This window comes from Sarcophilus harrisii, chromosome 2 (genome assembly GCF_902635505.1).
Source record: "Sarcophilus harrisii chromosome 2, mSarHar1.11, whole genome shotgun sequence".
NCBI lineage: Eukaryota > Metazoa > Chordata > Mammalia > Dasyuromorphia > Dasyuridae > Sarcophilus > Sarcophilus harrisii.
In genome coordinates this window covers 502338947-502360850 of record NC_045427.1, presented here as the reverse complement: position 1 = coordinate 502360850, position 21904 = coordinate 502338947, and the positions used below count along the sequence as shown (strand labels likewise).

The window sequence follows — 21904 nt, the reverse complement described above, 5'->3', positions numbered from 1 at the left end:
CATCAGTTCATGTAAGTCTCTCCAGGCCTCTCTGAAATCATCCTCCTGATCATTTCTTACAGAACAATAATATTCCATAACATTCATGTACATAACTTATTGAACCATTCTCTAACTGATGGGCTTCCACTCAGTTTCCAGTTTCTTACCCTCTACACAGAGGGCTGCCACAAATATTTTTGCATATGTGAGTCCCTTTCCCTCCTTTAAAATCTCTTTGGGATACAGGCCCAATAATGGACTGCTGGATCAGAGGGCATGTGTAGTTTGATAGCCCTTTGGGCATAGTTCCAAATTGCTCTCCACAATGGTGTGTTCGTGTCTTAGTTTTCCCCCATCCCCTCCAACACTTATCATTTCCTGTTATTTTAGCCAATCCGAGAGATGTGCAGTGATACTTCAGAGTTGTCTTAATCTGTATTTTCTCTTTGATCTGGAAGTTCTGGATTCTGGCTGTAATGTTCCTGGAGCTTTCATTTAGAAGTTTGTATCAGGAGGTAATTAATAGATTCTTGCTGTTTCCACTTTCTCCCTGATTGTCAGAGATCTGCTCAGTTTTGGAACATAATGTTTAGATCCACAGCTCCCCCATGCCCCTTTTGGGAGAGGGGGTCATTGCTTTCAGGTAGTACAATGACTTGAATTTTCTCTCCTGAATTTGTTGTCCATGGTTTCTGTTTGGTCCATTTGGATTTTCAGGGAACTTGTTTGAGGCAAGATTTTACACTTCTTGTGCCAAGCTATTAGTTCCTTTTTCAGTTCTTTGCCACATAGCTCTTATTTTGTTTCCAATTTATTATGTATCACTGATATCATCTATGAAAACATTTTAAATTCTTGCTTCATTACTCTGTTTAGAGGATTTGGAGTAGATCTCTTTTTTTTTTTTTTTTTTGAATTTGTGTCTTAAGTATCCTCATCACCATAATAATAAAATAATGTCATATAATGATGGAATTCTTTTTGTTTCTTTGCTCATTCTACAGTCTGTTTCTGGACTTTGAACTTGATGTTAAGGCTCATCTTTGATTTCTGGAGGGAAGGTATAAATATTCCTATCTTAGTATTGTCCTGTTCCAGGATCTTTTCCCTGCTGTTTTCTTATAAATTTGACCCTCCTCAGCCTTGGACCTAAGGCTGCTTCCTGACTTGTTAGCTGGGACTACTTGGACAAATTATTTAATCTGTACACCTGTTCTTTTTGTTGTGGATAATAGATGGTATGCTTTCTTTGAAATCTGAGTATTTGATTCCATTTAGCTCTAGTAAGGAGCTTCTGAAAGCAGTTGTTTACCTTTCACTTCAAGATAAGCAAAGTTGTTAGAACCAAACAGTTGTTAAAAAAAAAAAACACTTTAAACAATGCTAATTTTTAAATAACATGATGTTCAGAATAATTATAAAATACAATTACTTAACAAAAGGTTACTTTGAAAGGCACAGTCCCTTTAGTTGATCAAAAATAGAACAAGATGAGTTGTTTAGCATGAGAAAAATTTAACATAATTTATCATATCAATAACAAAAAAATTACATCCTGTGTAATTGTGGTTAAAGCTTTTGACAAAATACACATTCATCCCTATTTAAAACACCTGAAAATATATGTATAAATAAATTTTCCCTTAAAATGACAAGCATCCACCTAAAACTATCAACAAGCATAATTTTTGATGTGGATAAACTAGAAGCCTTTGCAGTAAGATCAGGAGTGAAACAAAAATCACCAGTATTATTCGGTATTGTATTAGAAATGCTAACAATAAGAATAAGAGAAGGAAAAGAAACTGAAGGAATCGGGATGGACACCAAGGTAATAAAACTATCCCTTTCTGTAGACAATATAGGATATACTTGGAAAATCCTAGAGATTCAATTAAAAAGCACTTGAAATAACTTTTAGCAAAGTGATAGGAGAAAAATAAAACAACATAAATCATCAGCATTTCTATATATTATCAGCAGACACCTTAAGGGACAACTTGAAAATGAGACAGCATGAAATACTTGGGAATACGCCTGTCAAGACTAACCCAGGAACTATATGATTTAAATAACTGGGCAAGTATTAATTTTTCATGGGTAAGCAGAGCCTTTCTAATAAAAATGAGAGTTCTGCTTAGACTAATCTCCTCATTCAATGCCATTCCAATTGAATTGCTAAATAAAAATTCATTTTACTGAGCTTGAAGAAATAATAACAAAATGCATTTGGAAAAACAAAAGAACAAGAATGTCAGAGGAAATAATGTAGAGGGAGAATGTAAAGAAAAAAGGTTTAGCAGTACAAAAACTATTATAAGGCAATAATTATCAAAGCTATCTGGGACTAGCAAAGAAATAGAAAGATAAATCAGTGGAATAGAGTAGCCATATAATACGAAATAGTAAATGATTATAATAACCTTATATTTGAATTAAGCTTTTAGGATAAGAATTTACTATTTGATAAAACATTTTTTGGGAAAACTAGAAAGCAGTCTGACAGAAATTGGGTATATACCAAAGCTTCTTAAACTGTGAGTCACAACCCCATGTGGGGTCACATAATTGAATGGGAGGATCACAAAAAATTTGACAACAGTAAAAAATTTCAACTGTTCCATCAAGATTTAATTCTTTATGTAAAAATAAACAAGCACATCAGTCTCCTTAATATGCACATTTGCTTTCATTTTTACTAAGTGGTAAAACTATATAGATTTATATATATGTTTGTATATATTTATATATATTTAAATTTGTGTGTGTGTGTACATAACTATATATAATTTTTGGTATAAAATTGTTTTAATTTAATCTCAAGGAGAGACTTATTATCAGTAAATTTTTGATTTGTATACCTGTTTTATGTACCTATATATCCGGAATTTCATAAACAAAGGGTCACAAGTGCACAAAGTTTAGAAGTCCTGGTATAAGCCCATTTCTTACATTATTAAACAAGACAAGGTCAAAAAGAATACATGACCTAGATATAAAGAGAGGACATTTAAGTAAATTAGAAGAACACAGAAAATATACTTATTAGACTCTGTATAGGAGAACAATTTATGAGTAAACTAGAGATAGAAAGTATTCTGAGATCTAAAATTTGTAATTTTATTTACATTAAATTAAAAAGTTTTGTAAAATAAAAACAGTGTAGCCAAGAGTGAAAGGAAAGCAGAAAATTAGAGGGAAAGTTTTGTAAACAATTTCTTGCAAGGATAAAGGTGTCATATCAAATATGTAGACAACTTCGTCAAACTTGAATGAGTCATTTCCCAATTGATAGTCAAAAGAATATGAACAGGAAGTTTTTGGAAGAAATCAAAGCTATATTTAGTTATATGAAAAATCCACTAAATCATTGATTAAAGAAATGCAAATTAAAACAACTTTGAGATATCTCACACCTATCAGAGCCTAAAATAATAGAGGAAAATCAAAAATGTTGAGGAGATACGGAAAATTGGAACTTAAATATTTAAGTTGGTTGAACAGTGAATTAATCTAATCTTTTTCGAGAGCAATCTGGAATTATGCCTAAAAAATAATAAAACAATATGCTTTTTGACCCAGGAATACCCACTAGTAAGTCGGTTTTCCAAGGTAACCAGGGAAAAAACGAAAGAATCCATGTGTCCTGAAATATTTACAGCAGTATTCTTTATGTGTCAGAGAATTGGAAATCAATGGGGAAATGGCTAAATAAGGTATATAAATAGTATGGAACTGGTTAATTTTAGAAAAACTTGGAAAGACTTGCATGAAATAATGAAGAGTGAAATGAGTAGAACCAAGAGAACTTTATTTAAAGTAATAACAGTATTGTTCTAAAAACAGTAATCAATAATTTTTTGTGAGCATTACAAATTCTCAAATCAGCTACAAAGGACCCTTGAAGAATGCTGTCCATCTTCAGAGAAAAAAAACAAAACAAAAAAATAGATGTATGTATAGTCTGGTGGCACATTACTTATGTGCACATGTAAGAGAGAGAGAAAGAGAGGATGAATCGGTTTCCCTATTATGGGTGGGTGTGGAAGGGGAGATAGTTCAGAACATAAAATATGACCAAAAAATTTAGATTTCAAAAAATATTTTTAAAATAGAATCAGATTTATGTTTAGCTTTTAATTAACAACTCAGTTGCGCAGATCACTTTATACCTCTGTGGTAAGTGACTAAAGCACAACCTTTCTCTTGACATTTTATGGAGAGTTATATATAAATGATTTTAATTCTTATTTGAAATAAAGGGTATTAATTTGTTTTACAGATGCCTTCCAGGATGTCAGATATGTCAGCAGCTTGTCAGGTAAGTTAGGCAGGCCTTATTCTAAATGAATTCTAAATGAATATTATGACTTCATTATTTCACAGGCATTTCAGCAGGTGACACCATGAAAAATGAAAATTCAAATACTTTTCAGGATTAAAAAGAATTTGGCAAACTCAGAATTGACACATTTTCATATTAATAAAAAAATTTATAAAACTTTTTTAAAATCTACTGTTCCCCTTCAATTTATTTAAAATTGATATTACCCAACTTTTGATTATTTTTTTGTATAAGATTAATGAAAAAATATATGGGACTTTTGAATTATTCTGTATATTTTAAGGTATATCTGTGTAAATCATTGTTTTTCTAGATCTTTCATTGAAGGTTTTTTTCTTATTTTGACATTTCTATGATATAAGACTATCTAAGAAAATAGGAAAGGAAACACACTTTTTTTCTCCTAATAAAAGATTCAAATAAATGCAATATAATTTGAGGGAAAAGTTAATCACCCAAGTTTGGAAATAGCAAAGTTTCATGGATGACTTGACAGATGAGCCTTTAAGAGGTTAGAGGTAGAGATGAGGATGGATTTCATCCCAAGCGTGACCTAAAAGTTGTGCAAATAACTGGTATGCTAAATAACTAGGTGCCAATAGTAGTTTCATTTGGCTGTAATATTGTATACATTAATGGGAATATTGTCAAATAAGACTTGGTATCCAGTTGGATACCAAGAATTTGTATAGTTTCATATAAAAGACTGAAGGTTTTTGGATGATGGGTTAGAAAGTGGAGAGACTAGAAGCACCTATTATTTGTTATAATAACCTAGGCAAGATTTGATAAGGGCTTGAATTTGGGTGATAACCCTGTGGGTAGATCAAAGTGCACAGGTTAAAGAGAAATTCTGGACAGAAAATTGACAGGCTTTTGAATCTGATTGGAGTATAGAAAGTAGGGAAGAGGAAAGATTCTACTGTGAATTTACAATAATCCTGAGTTATTGAGAGGGATGATGATTCCCCCAACAGAATAGCTGGTATTTTGAGATGTTGACTTTATGGGAAAAATAAATTCCATTTTAAATGCACTGAGTTTAGACACTTTTGAGAGAATTCACAAAGTAGTAAGCTTATGATCTGCCAAGAGATAGAGGAAATAGTGTGCTGAAGTTTTGAGGTATTCACTGTGGAAACTGATAACAAATTAACCAGCAGAGAATAAAAGGGTTTCTTTGTTGCTGAAACCAGTTGAGTTTATAAAATATTAATGTCAAGTGGACCCATTTTTCTCTAGTATAATTCTTTATACTAGCTCTGGAATAGATGTGGACAAAATAGATCATAGAACTGACAAGGATGATTAAGACTGAAGAGAATTAATTGAGATTAGTGTAGGAGTGAATTGAAAGAACTAGTAGTGATAGAGTGGGAGTCATGTTGAAGATGACTCGTTTCAGGAAGGAGTTGAAGCAAAACTAGAATTTTTAATCAGAGGAGGAAATTTCAGAGTTAGATGCATGTACATGTTATAGTTTGGGGTAATAATAGTATGTTACCCCTGTGTAGATAAAATTGTGATATAAGCTATAGGAATTGAGGTTGATAAACTAGGAAGCCATTATGATAAGAGCATCAGGTATGGATGTTACTTTTTCCTTTTTTATAGTTTATCATATAGGAAGAAAATAAACCAAGATCATTTATCATCTTTTCTCTACACAAATCAATCTAAACAGTGCACTAGTATTTTCCATACTGATTAAAAACTGATTGAAAATTAATGATTTGTTCTAATATAAGCCTAAGTGATTTAAAAATCAGTGTGCATATATCTGACTTGAAATTCTTTTTTAAACTCTTCATGTTGTATGTTTGTTTTTAATCTTCCAGGACTTGGTCTACATAATTTTTTTTTTAAGAGTGGCTTCTAAGTGATTTTTAACTCCACTCCCCCAAAATTGTGGCTTCTGAGTTAATTAGGATTATTTAGTATCTGGAAATTTTTCTTTCAAAAGTGTTCTGAGATAAAAATATTAGACTTTTGGTTCTCTTTATTACTTTGTTAGTATGTTAATGCCCAATATCTCTGTGTTTTAGCCAATTTTGAGAGAATACAAGGGAATTATATTAAATTTCTTGATATTGCTGCTTAATAAAATAGTTTACTTTTTCCATAGGTGCTTCTGTGGTCGCTTGGTCAGGCAACATGCTTGTTTTACTGCAAGTCTTGCTATGAAGTACTCGGATGTGAAATTGGGTGAACATTTAAATCAAGAGACAGAAGAGTGGTCAGTGGAAAAACACACAGAACAGAGCCCCACTGATTCTTATGGTGTCATTAATTTTCAAGGGGGTTCTCATTCCTATAGAGCTAAGGTATGTACCATATTTTTCTGCCATTGTGTTAATTACATTAAATAATTAAAAGACATAAAACTCTGGCTAGAGATTTTTAGTCATGATAGTTTAATGATTCAATTATCCATTTGAACAACCATTTATTTACTGTTCTATATGCAAAGCGCTATAGGGGGAGTTAAAAGAAATTACAGGCTAATGATGACATGGTACATGACATCAAAATATAATACAAAATAAAACATAAGTCCTTATGAGAGTTATAAACATTGGGTATTTCCTAAATTTACTCAGAACTTGTGTGGCTTAAATATAATACATGCGCACGTATACACACACACACACACACACACACACACACACACACACCCATTCTCACTCTCACACATATATCTTTAAAACAACTTCACTAATAAGACATTCTTTGGTTATGCTTAATTCTCTTCAATTCAGTGATGTTTGAAAGTTAGTGATTTCAATTGTAATAAACTGTGGATTTATATTAAAACTTTTTAGAACTAATTTACAACAGTTTTTTGATATGAGTTCTCTTCCCCATTTTATATTTGGCTTGATAATGATAAAAAAGTTTTTCAAGGCATCATATGGTCTGGCTTTATGCCACATTTTCTCCTATTCCTACTTCACCTAATAGTAAAATTCCTGAGTATTAACTTAATTAAGAGATTAACACAAGACACAAAAGTAAAAGAAATATTGATGGAGCAAGAATACTTAATTATTTTAGAAATAAGGTAACTATAATTATCTTTTTATACTTATGCATTTGGAATCAAGGTTCCAAATTATTAATAGTTATGTGAATATTTTAAGATTGTAAAGCCTGTTGTTGCTACATTAGAAAAAAATTGTACTTTAAAATTAGAGAATGATGTGTTGTACAAACTTCAACATGAATTGTTTTATCTTTTTATATACTTTAGTATGTGAGACTATCATATGACACCAAACCTGAAATCATTCTCCAGCTTTTGCTTAAAGAATGGCAAATGGAATTGCCCAAACTTGTTATTTCTGTACATGGCGGGATGCAAAAATTTGAACTTCATCCACGAATCAAGCAGTTACTTGGTAAAGGTCTTATTAAAGCTGCAGTAACAACCGGAGCCTGGATTCTAACTGGAGGAGTGAACACGGGTTTGTGTTGGGTTTCAAGTTTTTAAATGCATAGTTTTATGTTGATAGTATATATCTGAAAAGTAAGCTTTAAGAACACCACCAGAAATTCACTGTTATATAAGCTGTGCTGCTTTTATATGTCTAATCTTCAGCTTAAAATAGTTTAATAAAGTGAATGCTTTTAAATTAGGTTTTTAGACTATTTTTGTACTGAAAATATAAAAGTAAAAATAACTTTTTTGGCTTCATTTACAACTGTGTTTGGCATATAAAAATAAAAGGGTTTGATTTAGAGCCAGATATTAAAATAGTTTAATTTATTCCTTTTTTTTTTTTTTTTTTTTTTGTGATCACAAGAAAAAAACATGAGAAGAACACTTACAGTTAAGGAAAATCTTGCTATTACTATTCCAATAATATTGACGGAGGGAGGTAACAATTGCAAAAACTAATTTCCAGCATCTCTTTTGTGAATAAGACCTTTCTGCCTTTCCAAAACTTTTTCTAATCATTATCTCATTATAGTCTATAACAATTTTATGAAATCTGTAGGGCAAATTATGCTCATTTTATAGATGGAAAAAGTTAAGGCACTTCACTTTCTTGCCCAGAGTTATATAGTTAAGCTGGGACTAGAATACAGTCCAACGATTTTCTACTAGATATAATCTAGTTAAATTATATATGTTTTATGGACCTGATTTGTAAATCTGTCCATTTATAAATTGATATACCTTTTTTCTTTTTTAAAGAATCAACCCAAATTGGATACTGATTGAATATATGAGAAGGAGTAGAAGATGAGCCTGGATGACTAAGGTTTAAAGCCAGAGTAACTTCCCTTTTGGAGGGGAAGGTGATGAGTTTGAGGTGTCAGCAAGATATCTAGGTGATATCAAATGGATATCAAAATTTCTTTGAATAGGCAGATTTCTACCTGCTATACTGTTTTCCAATGTACAGGCTTCCCTATGGGCTATAACATAGTATAATCAGCTTAATAATTCTAAACCAACTTTTCATTCTTGGTTGAATTCCCTTAATGTTATTCCATTCCCAAATTTTCACCAATTAAACGTACTCAATGGACAAAGAAAATATGCTTATTTTAGTACCCCAAGTAAAGTAAAGCAGGAAGGAAAGTTCACTATAGATATAACTTATAGATAAAAAGAAAATTAAACATATTTTTGGATTAAGAATTATTTTTCATTACCCTTTTATTATTTTTAAAAACAAGTGCTAGTGATGTTCTAGATTATATATCTATTGAAAATTATCTAAAGTACACAAATTAAAAACATGCAGAGATGAAAATTGCAATATGATGAACAACTGAATTGTTCAATAAATGAACAATTCTATAAATTACTTGAAACAATCAAAAGAATATGGAAAAACTCCATAGCAGTATAATAGAAACCTATTTATTAAGAACTAGATTGCTGAAGTAATCGAGTTGGTTTTACTTGCCTCTTGAATATTCTAGTAGGCCATTTAATTTATAGGAAAGAAAATCGATAGATATGGGTTTGAGTCTCTAAGTTTTCTGATGTGTAATTCTGGACAAATTATCATCTCACTGAGCCTCTTTTTTTTTCTGTTTTCATTTTAAAAATAAGATTAATGATTCTTATAGTTAATTAGGTTGTATGGTGAAGAAAGTTGTTTGCAAGTGTAGTATCATGTATAATGATGTGTGTGTGTGTGTGTGTACATACATACACATGTGTATATCATTTCCCATATTAATATTTCAAAGTATGTCATGAATTCTGAACATATAGAAGGCTAATAATATCTTTTTAAAATAAAATTTTGTGTGTGTAGGTGTGGCAAAGCATGTTGGTGATGCCCTCAAAGAACATGCTTCTAGATCATCTCGAAAGATTTGCACTATTGGAATAGCACCGTGGGGAGTTATTGAAAACAGGAATGATCTTGTTGGAAGAGATGTAAGAATGAATTTCATTATGAGATTTTTGCTGATTTGTAATAATCATTTTTTTATTAGTAATGGTATGAAAAAACTTGTGCAATAAATAAATATCTTGTGACTTACTTGGGATTAATAAATTTTAAAACTTTAATTAGCCAAGAAGTCAATAGTTAATAAATATTTATTGAGGAACTACTACATGCAAGGGATCTCCCCCTCATCCTGTACCTCCAAAAAAGAAAGATGGTCCATAACTTCAAGGAGCTTATAATCTAGTAGAGGAAGAAGCAGAAGAATATGTAATTATTAAAGCTTAAGTATTTTAAATTTTCTACTGGTTTTCTACTGGTTATTAAAGCTTAAGTATTTTAAATTTTTCACTGGTTCTACTTGCTGACTACAGAAACTATTAGAAATTCATTTTTGACATTAAAGTACTATGCAACATTATTAAATTATCACAATTTATCCATTTGTCAGTGAATAGTTTTCCTTTCTCCTTCTTGTGAAAGTAATAGGGAAATATATAAATTTGAAGAAAATATCAGATGTTAAGTACTCGTTACTGTGTTTCCTTATCATTGTTGAAAGATAAGCTGCTATTTGGGGGAATTTGGGAGGCAGGTGTGAGTGACTTGTTCAGGGTCACACAGCTAATGTCAAGTGAATTCAGGTCCTCTTGAGTCCGGGGTTGGTGCTCTAACAACTGAGCACCACCTAGCCGGCTCATTTTTTTAAATGGTCTTGTGGGGTTGGGGGGGGGTGAGGCAAACAACATTCTTTAAATGATATTAATCTGGCCTTTGACATTTAATGGCTGGTTGATCCTGGGCAAGTCATATTATGAAAATCTCAATACTATATAGAAAAATATTTCAACAAACACTGCATGCTATGTGTCTAGCATTGTGCTTCATGATATCAGAGAGCCATTGGAGATTGGACATAATTCCTGTCCCCATGCAACATAAAATCTAGTGTAAGGATAAAATCTATATGCAAATAAAATAACACATAATATTACAAGAAGGAAGTTATAATTTGTATTAAACTTTGAAATAGGTAGAAATCAGACAGGTGACAGACAACAGACAGGGGTGAGGTGAAAGTGGAAGCAAATTATTTCTGGAGGGCTGTGTTATATGCCTAGATTGGAAAGGGATAAGGTGGTCTTAGATGATAGAGAGCCCTGATTGTGGTCAATGAAATTTGAAGTTTACTTAGTTTTCATTAGGTGGTATGTAGTTTAACTCTCTTGTTTTACAGGTGAGGAAACTATGTTCTATATAGGAAAAAAATGTCAGAAATAGTCACTGAGAAAGTATTTGAGTTTGGAACCTCATTTCAGATTTGGTATTCCCTTGATGAGCAATAGGTAGGCTTCATACATTACTGTGTTTTGACCAGAATAATGTTATAATTCGATAATCTAAGGAAGCAGTCTGGAGTGTGGAAGAATTTTTAGGGTACTGTTAAATTAACTCAGGCAGGCAGGTTACTAATATAGACTTTTCCTAGGGTGATAACAGAAGGAAAAAGAAAGAGGAGTGGATGTTAGGGTTGTTTTAAAGGAAAAATTTTTTAAAAATCATAGTAGGTAAGGCTGTAATAATGGAATGAGCTTGTCTGTGGGAGAATATACTAAGACAAAATGGAAGAGGGGGTCGAAAATAAAATTTTGGAGTCATTCAGTTTATGACATCAGTAGAATGACATTGAATCAATAAAGGAGACACAGAAAATGTAGCCAGGCAGGTTAATGGAGAATCGAAAAAAGTTATGTTTCAGAAGCCAAAAGAAAAGAGAGCTCCAGAAGGAAGAGCTAGCCACATCGGTATTAAATGCTGTGACAAAGTCTCAGGAAGTTTGAGGCCTGAAAAAAAACAGTTCAATTTTGTAATTGGGAGAATATCATCAAACTTTGAGAGATCAATAAGGTCAGCAAGGTGGTTTATGGATAGAGTACCAGCCCTGAAATCGGGAAGAACCTGAGTTCAAATCTACCTCAGACACTTAATACTTCCTAGCTATGTGACCCTGGGCAAGTCATTTAACCTCAATTGTCTCAGCAAAAAAACGAAAAGAAAAGCAATGAGTTAATAGTGTTAAGGAGACAGTGGAAGATAAAGGAAGGAAGATTTCTTAGCAGACAACTTTTTCATGAAAGTTAATGTGAAGCATCGAAGAGAGACCAATGAGTATATGGATTGAATAATAGTCAGAGGAAGGCCTTTTTAGAATTGAAGAATCTTCTAATACTATTGCAGCAGTCACAAATGTAGAGAAATAGGAAATGTTGTAGGTAGAAAAAGTCAATAAACCATCTTGCTGACTCTATTAACTCATTTCTAGTAGCAGCACATTATTGAAATTGATCTCTCAAAGTTGAATGGCACAGTAGATAAAATATTGGGCATGGAATGAAGATCTAAATTCAAATCTTTTTATAAACTGTTTTTAACTCTTTAACCCTGGGCAAGTTACAGGTCCTTCTCATGTAACACTGCCTATGATTATTGTGAGGTCAAATGATATATAAAATGCTTTGAAAGCATTAAAGTATTCTATAATTTACTTTTTAAAATAATAAGCTTTGAACAATAAGAGATACTTAATTTCAGCTATAATTTTTATATTCTACTTATGTGGAAAATATTTTTGGTGTCCTTTAAATGAGAATAAAATAAATATTTTTTAAAATGCTATGTTGTTCAGCATTTTTTCACTTGTGTCTGATTTTTCAAGACCCCATTTGGGATTTTCTTGGTACAGATATAGAGATATACAGAATGGTTTGCCATTTCCTTCTTCAGCTGAGGAAAAGGAGACAAACAAAATTAAGTTATTTGCCCAGTCACCCAGTTACTAAGAGTGGCCACATTGGAATTTAGGAAGATGAGTTTTCCTGACTTTGGGCCTAGCAATGTCTCTGCTACACCATCTAGCTGCCTTATGTAAATGTAATGTAAATGCCATTATGTAAAATGATGTGTAAATGTGAAATAAAATTACTACCATAAATTAATTTCACAGTTCTTGGAACGGGAAGTGTAGCATGTGAGTGAAGGCATGATGAAGTAAGTGTATGCCCATCTCTATTTGTAGCTGGAGAATGAAGGATTAAGTTGTGGGAATTGAGTAGATTGAACAATTTAGAATGAGGTAAATGTTTATGAAATAAATGAAATGTAATGAGGTAAAGTTTAGCCAGTACTGAAAAGGTTGACCAGGAAACATTGTTGTCAGGAGGAAGTCAGTTCTCAATGGATGCTAAGAGTTGGAAGAAGAAAGAGAGAGAATAGTTCTTCATAAGATGAAATGGAGTTTGTTATCTATGGAACAAACATTCCAGAGAGACACAGTGATAGAGGTAGATATTTCTAAAGTGAGACATTGTAGGTTTGGGTCTGTGGCATTTGGGAATAAAAAGGTCCAAAGCTACCATTGGAAAGCTACCATTGTTCTTCACTTGCTTGGGTTTCAGTATCAGAGATGAAGAGATTATTTATATTGCATATTTATCTTTCTCTTTCTCTTTTTCCTGGGGGGTGAGGTAGGGAGGTGAGGAAGTTGGCATTGTGGCTGAGGTTGGATCTGGATCTGAACTCGGGTTCTTCTGACTCCAGGGCCAGGGGTCTATTCAATGCACTATCTAACTGCCCCAGGGATAAGGAGATTAAAAGGATAGGAGGAATCAAGGAGATTAAAAGGATAGGAGGAATCTCTAATAATCATTGAGGAATGTGTTTAGACAGAAAATTGGATGGCTAGAGAATTGTTGATGGTGTTAGGTGATTATGATCCAAGTTATCTCTTAAGATACAATCTTGGAGGAGGTGATGGTATTGTGTACTGCAGTAGCCCTGAAAACTTACTTCCTAGACTCAAGCAGAAAAAGCAGTGGCCCCAGGAGTATGAAGACCCAGTTGGGTAACAGAGGACAAACACAGACCAAAGCAGGAATAGTTTTGTTGTGGGCCCAACAAGCCTCTGGATTCTGGTCAGGAATCAATTTTAAAGGATATATTAAATGAGGATTGTTGAATAATTTTGAGGAATAAGTCTGAGGGAACTTTTTGTCAGGGGCTTCAGATTTTTCAAGTGAAGAATGATGCAACACTACTACTACTACTTCTACTGTGTTAGGTGATAAAGGTGCCATTGGGAACTTGAAAGGAGAGAAGAAATTTTGGAATAGTAGTCATGAAGGTAAACTAGATAAATATAACATTAAATAACTTAGACTGTTAAGTTGAATTGAGAATTAAAATACCTTGTGATTTCTGCAATTCCAGAACATGATTGTACATTATAGACTTTTATAGAATTATAGAATTTTATAGAATTTATAGAATTATAGAATTTTTCCTTTTAGTGCTATTATTTCTTAATCTCTTGGGTACTTACTCTCCCTAAAATGTGCAAATATCCAGATTCTGATAATATGAGTAATTGTAAATGCCCCACCACAGTTATTAATAAGACTCAATTGTATGACAATATATTTGACAATAAATGACAAATATGTATGACAATAGATATGAAAACAATGATAGCTTGGAAGATAAGTTGAACTCAATGTTTAAATTTTTTCTTCCATGTGGTAATTTATCCTAGATCTTTTGGTTTATAATTATGCCATATTTAAGTAAATTATAAGAGAACTATTTAAAAGCAGAATAAAAGAACAAATTAAAATTTTGATCCACTAATTCTTTGTGTTGTGTATCATTTTTAGGTGGTTGCCCCTTATCAAACTTTATTGAATCCTTTGAGTAAATTGAATGTTTTGAACAATCTACATTCCCATTTCATATTAGTGGATGACGGTACTGTTGGAAAGTATGGTGCAGAAGTGAGATTGAGACGAGAATTGGAGAAAACTATCAATCAACAAAGAATTCATGCCAGTAAGTCAGTTTGTGATTTATAGAGCTCATTCCTTATAATATCAAATGTAAGCTTCCTACCTACTCAGAGTATTTTGTCTACTTGTACTTGGAATATATCTGAAATTATTATGGATTTCAGCAGAAAAATAATTTATTCAGACATTCATTTTATATATATATATATGTATATATATATATGAATATAATGATATATATATGTGGATATATATTCAAACACCTACATTTAAACTATACATTATTCAGAAAGACATATATGGAATAAGGAAAATTGTCACATTGCTTTTGGTTTTGTGATACATCTTGTGAAAGAACATAGTTGAATTGTAGCTTCATTTTAATAACTGAACTTTGTTTATTTCTTATTTTTTTTAAAAAAGGAATTGGTCAAGGTGTTCCTGTGGTGGCTCTCATTTTTGAAGGTGGACCCAATGTTATTCTTACAGTTTTAGAATATCTTCAAGAAAGTCCACCTGTCCCGGTGGTAGTTTGTGAAGGTACAGGTCGTGCTGCAGACATACTGGCTCATGTTCATAAACAAACAGAAGAAGGAGGGTAAGAAAAACTTTTGGGATTAGGGGGAGATGGCATTAATTTAAGGGTTCTTGGAAAGATTCCTTTTAAAAAAGAGAAATTAGATTCTCATCTTAAAAGGTTAAAACATGAATAATTTTGGGGGTACTACTATATCACAATGTGTTTATTTTGCAAAATTTTAGGGGAAAATGTCAACTCATGTCTTTAAAAAATGTTTACAAATTTAGTAGAGGAGAGTCACTCAACTCAATTATTACTCATAACTTATGGGATTCTTTCCCCTGATCTCCTAGACAAAAATTCAACAGTCTATAAAATTAGATATTAGCATAGCATCTGAAAATGTACCTTGAATGAATTCTGGTTGTGTGCCACTTGAAAGCACATGGCTGCATAGAAGGAGAATTTAGTAGTTACTGAAATCTTTGGCCATCTTTGTTTTAGAAATCTTCCTGATGCAGCAGAACCTGACATCATTTCAACCATCAAAAAGACATTCAATTTTGGCCAGAGTGAGGCTGTTCACTTATTTCAAACATTGATGGAATGCATGAAAAAGAAAGAACTTGTAAGTGGATTTCAGCAGAGAAAGCTTTTTTCCTCCCCCCCACCCCCCATTAAAATTCACACTGAATCAAAGGGATAATGATTTATTAAATAAGAGCTTTAACTTCTGGTTACAGTATTTAGATGTTTAGTTGGATCTGTGATTTCATCCATGTTACTACATCCTCTATTGATCACAATATCTTCTACCTTTTCTATCTTGTATGTCTTTCTGTAAATTCTCCATGGACTATCTATCCAATTTCCTAGAAGCATTCCTTTGTTAATTAATTAATTGATTGATTTTTACTAACTTGGGAGTACCAGTGTATCATTCAGGTTATCTAATTTTCTTGTGTCTTCTAATAAATACATAATCAATCCTTCTCTTTTATTGGTAATATATTTCCTAGAAAAAGTGACCATTTCTTGTTTATTAAAAAAAAAATCATCTTGGATGTTACTTGCAATTTGATTCTTCTTAAATAAACATATTATTTCATGATTCACAACCACATAGCCTGATGAAGTAACTACCTGTCTTCAGAATCAAGAAGAACTGAGTTTGTTTTATTTCTGACACAAAACTTATTTAAGTGATTTAGAGATCACTTAACATCTCAATGCTACAAATAACCCTAAGAGCATACATGGCAGGGCAAATATCAAATCTATGTTGTTGATCAATGCAATTTCCTTACTTGGAAGCTCCCATTCCAATTAAGTCCCAAGTCTGGATCCTCTTCTGCCTTTCTTCCCACCACTTCAAAAACAAAGTGCAGCTTTTATCAATGAAAGTTTTAATATGATTTTTCCAAGTGCAATCCAATCCAGTCACTTTATTTCTTTTCAGTTCTGGTTCAAGCTCATTGTAGCATCCATCTAAGCTATCTGTTCATCTTTCTGTATCTGTCCTTCTATCTAAATTATAGATGCATGTAAGAACTAAATCCAATGAACTACCAGTCCTGAAACATGTCATAATCTGGTCAAAGTGCATTTTTCACCCAGACAAGACCATCTTTTTCAATTGTCCATAGATCTCATTGCTTCAGTGTAGTCAGTAATGTTATCTGTGTCTATATCTTCAGAATCTTGTCGTAGGAATCCTTCTGTTTGACACTCATAACACTCTTGAATATTTTAAACCAACTCGACTGTTTTAAAAAAATTCAATAAACAGAAGCATTTCATTATCTCTATCTCTCTTCATTGTGAGGTTGTCAAGATATGGTCCATGCAGAGTCCATTCTCAGAAAATCATCTTTTGCCTGAACTATTTCAGTAGTCTTTATATGAACTTGCCTCAGGTCTCTTCCTTTTCTGATCCTTTAATTCTCCACATTGCTGCTAAAGTGTATTTCCTATTTTTTTCCTTTCATGTTATACTTAATAAACTCCACTGCTTCCTATTCTAGGATCAGACATCCTGATCTCTGCTTGACCTTTAAAACTCTTCATAACTTTCTCTATTCGGTCCTACACAGTGTTTTAATATGGTGTTCCTGCCATCTCTAGAGTAGCCAACTTATCTGCTTAGTGTTTCTCGTATACAGTGTGCTATCTCCTTTCTCCATGTCCTTCTACCTTCTGTCCTCCTCGCATGTAATGTTCTCCCTCAGTACTTTCATGTCTTCCTTAAGACCTCCTCCAATAAGCCTTTCTCTATCCCCACAGCTACCAGTACCTTGCACTCTAAGGCTACCTTTCATTTGCTCTTTACTTTTTTGCACTGGTCATATATGTGTGTATGCATGTGTACATGGAGTGTTGATCTACCCTATTAAAATGTTAGTTCCTTTAGGGTAAGGACTAATTTTTTTAAATTTTTCATTGTATCCCTAGCATATTCAGTACAGTGCCTGAAATATGGTAGATGGGTCCTTAAGAAATAAATGCTTGTTGACTGATAGATAGAAGTATAATAATTACTGATCAGATAGACATATTTGTTAAAATATTATTTGTAGGTTTTCCTATCTTTGGAATCTTGCTTCCTTGGGTATCTTTTTTCCCCCAATTCATTTTAAATACAGAAAGACCAAAAAAAAAAAAAAAAAAAAAAAAAACCCCAAACATTTCAATGTACATAGCACAACATAAAAAGAGAATTCAGTATAAAATCATGAATTTCCGTTTTAAAAATTTTAAAACAATGATTTATGTAACATTATACATAGTTTTTGAAGCTGCCTTGCTTTCCCATGCTTCCTTCCAAATTTTCATTTGTTCTCTGCTACTTAGTCCCTCCCCAAACCAGCCTAGAAAAGGCTATTCTATATTAGACATAAATATGCATTTTTACATATATTTATAAACCATGCTATGCATACTTGTATTTATCAGTTTTTTCTTTGGGTGTGGAAAGCATCTTCCTTCCTAGGTCCTTTGTAATTAATTTTAGAGTTTAATACTCAAAATGACGTAGTCATTCAAAGTTGTACTTAGAATAATATTGCTATTACTAAGTACCAAGTTTTTTGGTTCTGTGCATTTTGGTCTTTATTATTTCATGCAAGTCTTTCCATGTTTTTCTGAAATTAACCAGCAAATTATTTCTTATAGGATAGTAATGTTCCTTCACAATTATATACTACAACTCATTTAGCCATTTCCTCATTGATGAGCATCCCTTCAATATCCAGTTCTTTGCCACCACGGTTGCTCTCAAAAATGTTTGGATCAATTCATGGTTCCATTATCAGTGTATTTGTCCCAATTATTCCACATCCTCTCTAATATTTGTTTTCCCCTTCTATTATTTAGCCAATCTGACATGTGTGAGATCTCTCAATTAGTTTAATTTACATTTCTCTTATGAGTGAATATTTAGAACACTTTTATACGATATATGTAGTTTCAATTTTTTTATGAAAAAACTGCCTGTTCATATTCCTTTGACCATGTGTCAATTAGGAAATGACTTATTCATATACATTTGACAAAATTCTCTATATATTTGATTTGACATGAGATCTTTATTCCTGCTAGGAATTTTTTTCTCCTGATTTACTGTTTCCCTTCTACTGTTGGCTATAATGGTTTTATTTGTATTTTTAATTTATTATAATTAAAATCCATTTTGCATCTTACAATGCTCTTTTATTTATTCTTAAATTATTCTCCTATTCTTAAGTGTGATTGATAATGTGTTCCATGTTTTTCTAATTTCCTTATATATTCCTTTAATCTAAGTCATGTATCCATTTTGATCTTATCTTGGTAAATGGTGTGAGATATTCATCTGTGTCCAATTTTTGCCAGACTGCTCTCTCAACAATTTTCACCAAATAATGCATTCTTATTCCAAAAGCTTGTCTTTACATATGTCAAACACAAGGTTACTATAATTATTTGCTATTATGTATTGCATGTCTACTCTGTTTACAATCTACCTTTCTGTTTCTTAGCCAGTACCATGTAGTTTTGATAATTACTGTCTTATGATATAGTTTTAAGATCTGGTACTGCTAAGCCTCTGTCCCTTACATTTTCCTTTCACATCCCTGAGCTTTTATTCTCCCAAATGAATTATGTTATTATAAATTTATTCATATAGTTCCTGGGTTTATTTTGGTATGTCTTGGGAGTGTTTTATACTGTCTATATTTATTTTAAGTGGGTTATCTTTTACTGTGTCTTCTTGTAGGGTTTTATTGGTGACATATAGAAATGCTGATGGTTTATGTGGGTTTATTTTATATCTTGCTAAAATTACAGTTTTCACCAACTTTTTAGTTTAATCTCTAGGATTTTCCAAGTATACCATCACCTACAAAAGAAAGTTTTATTTCCTAATCATTGCTCATTTTGATTCCTTCAATTTCTTTTTCTTATTGCTGTTGCTAGCATTTCTAATTCAATGATGAATGATATTAGTGACAATGGGTAATCAATCAGTGGGTAATCTTATTGAAAATATTTCTTCTAACTTGTTCCCACTACAAATAGTGCTTGCTGATAGTTTTAGGTAGATGCTTATGATTTTTAAATTGCTGCATTCTATTTGTTGAATTGTAGATTTACAGATACAGATATTTTTCAGATGTAGTCAAAGTACTGATTTGTTATGTTTAGTTGTACTGTTGTTATTGCAGGGGTGGAAGGAGGAGGGAGAACAGTCCTTGAGAAGCAACTATAAGGTTTAAAAAATGAGTAGTAATGCATCCAGAAATACCTGCACAAAAGATTTCTTTTATTTGTATTTGGTCATATTCAGCAGATCTTCCTGACTTCTTTTTTAGCTGCCTCTCAGCTGCCTCCTCCATTAAATTTTCCTTGTTCTTCTCTCCCCTTTGCTTTTCTATTCATCAACTCCACTTACTCTTTCCTTCCTTCTATTTCTAGTTTTTCTTCTATGTTTTCTTCCTTCCTTCTAGTTTTTCTTCTATGTTTATTTGTGTTGTATAAAGTATAATTGTTTTCATTCTCTAATATTCAAAATTTTTAAGTATGTAAAAGGCATGAAATTAAATGATATGAATAATAATAAGAATGTACTTTATGTAGAAAAAGTAATTGAGTACTCAGATTTTAATCAGATCTACCTTACTTTTTAGCTGTTGTTAAATCTAATGAAACAGTCTGGCATCAGCATAATTATTTGCTTTCTCTCTTACTACTTCCATTTACCTACTCCATGTTTCAGATAAATGTGATCGTCTTACATCATCTTGTTATTTTACTTGTTTCCTATCTCCTGTGAGTTTGATAACGTTTGTGTGAATGTTCCTTTCTTCTCTTCATTCCCCCTCCCAAACTAAATTTTTGAGAAAGATCTGTCTTTATGATATGTCTAAATCCTCAACATTTAACACATTTACTTGTATGTAGAGGTTTAATAAATGTTGAATTTAAAGGCAATTGGTTTTATGGATCAACTTCTCTTCACCTAGTAAAGATTCTGTTTTTCATTTTCATGTATATTGATAGCAGTGACTATGTAGGACCATAAAATTGTGTTATGTCATTATTGCAATTGCAATATGTTTCCTCCACCCACCCCACATAAAGTTTTTATTGATATTTGCTTTTTTACATTACCATAGTATCCAAAGTATTCTTTCTTCTTTTTTCCTATGTGACAAATCACATATATGTATTTTTTACAGAGGAGAAAAACAAGTCAGTACAATTCATCAACACATTAAAAAAGCCTGGAAATATATATGCAATGTGTAATATCTATGGCCCTTCAGCCTCCATAAAGGGATTGGTTGGGAGGGAATCTTTTCATATCTCTTCATTTGATTTCCATATGATCTTTATAATTTTGTTTCATTTACTTTTGATTTTTTGACATGCAATTCTTTGTTTATATTATTGTAGTTATTGTATATATTGTTTTCTTGACTCTGCTTACTTTACTGTGTACCAGAAGATCTCTGTGCTTTTCTGTATCTAAAATACATCATTTCTTCTAGCATGATAATATATCATATACTCCAGTTTCTTCAGTTGGAAAATATATCTCTACTTTGTTTCCAAAAAGTGCTGCTCTAAATATTTTGGAGTATATGGGATCTTTTTTTTTTTATTTTAATTGATGTCTTCCTTAGGTTATAAATTTAATAATCGAGGCTTTTGAGTCAAAAGGTTTAATCTTTTTTTTTTTTTTTTGCAAAATTTTGAATTGCTTTCCAAAATTGTCGTACATTTCACAACTCCAGCAGTGATATTCTAATGTACCACTATCTTCTCAGAAGCTCTCCAACATCGACTATTGCCTTTTTTTTTCCCCCTTATTTTCACAGTAAGAATTAAAACTTTAGGGATTTTTGATTGCAAAAAAATGTTGCAATTATTTTTTTTGAGAATTGTTTGTTCATATTTTTTGACCATTTATCTAATAAGGAATGGTTATTAGTCATGTATATATTTACTAATTGTTTTTATATCTTGGATACCAAACTTATCAGAGAAATTTGATACAAAGATTTTTTCTTCCCATTTAATCACTTTCCTTCTTAAGTCAGATGAATGTTGTTAGCATAGAAGTTTTTCCAGTTTCAAGTAATTAGCTATTATCATTTGTAATTACCTGTATATAGTTGTTATGCTTGTCCAATCCATGGTTGTGAGGAATATGTGATTTATTTCTCTTAAATTTTTTTCTAGAATGATCTTTAATATCAAGATCACAGGACATTTGTATTGTGAAATGGGATGTATGGGATGTATAGTTTTGATCTAAGCATAA

At 32.0% G+C, this 21904-nt stretch overlaps 1 protein-coding gene across 1 annotated transcript in view; it reads left to right on the top strand.

Annotated features, from left to right (window-relative positions):
* Window positions 1–21904, top strand: part of TRPM7 (transient receptor potential cation channel subfamily M member 7) — a 128359-nt gene that overhangs the window by 35580 nt on the left and 70875 nt on the right. Inside the window, exons 3-9 of the mRNA XM_023499915.2 lie at window positions 4265–4303; window positions 6453–6651; window positions 7578–7791; window positions 9604–9728; window positions 14451–14622; window positions 15003–15177; window positions 15604–15727. Coding sequence (XP_023355683.2) covers window positions 4265–4303; window positions 6453–6651; window positions 7578–7791; window positions 9604–9728; window positions 14451–14622; window positions 15003–15177; window positions 15604–15727 — 1048 coding nt within the window. The remainder of the gene's footprint in view (window positions 1–4264; window positions 4304–6452; window positions 6652–7577; window positions 7792–9603; window positions 9729–14450; window positions 14623–15002; window positions 15178–15603; window positions 15728–21904) is intronic.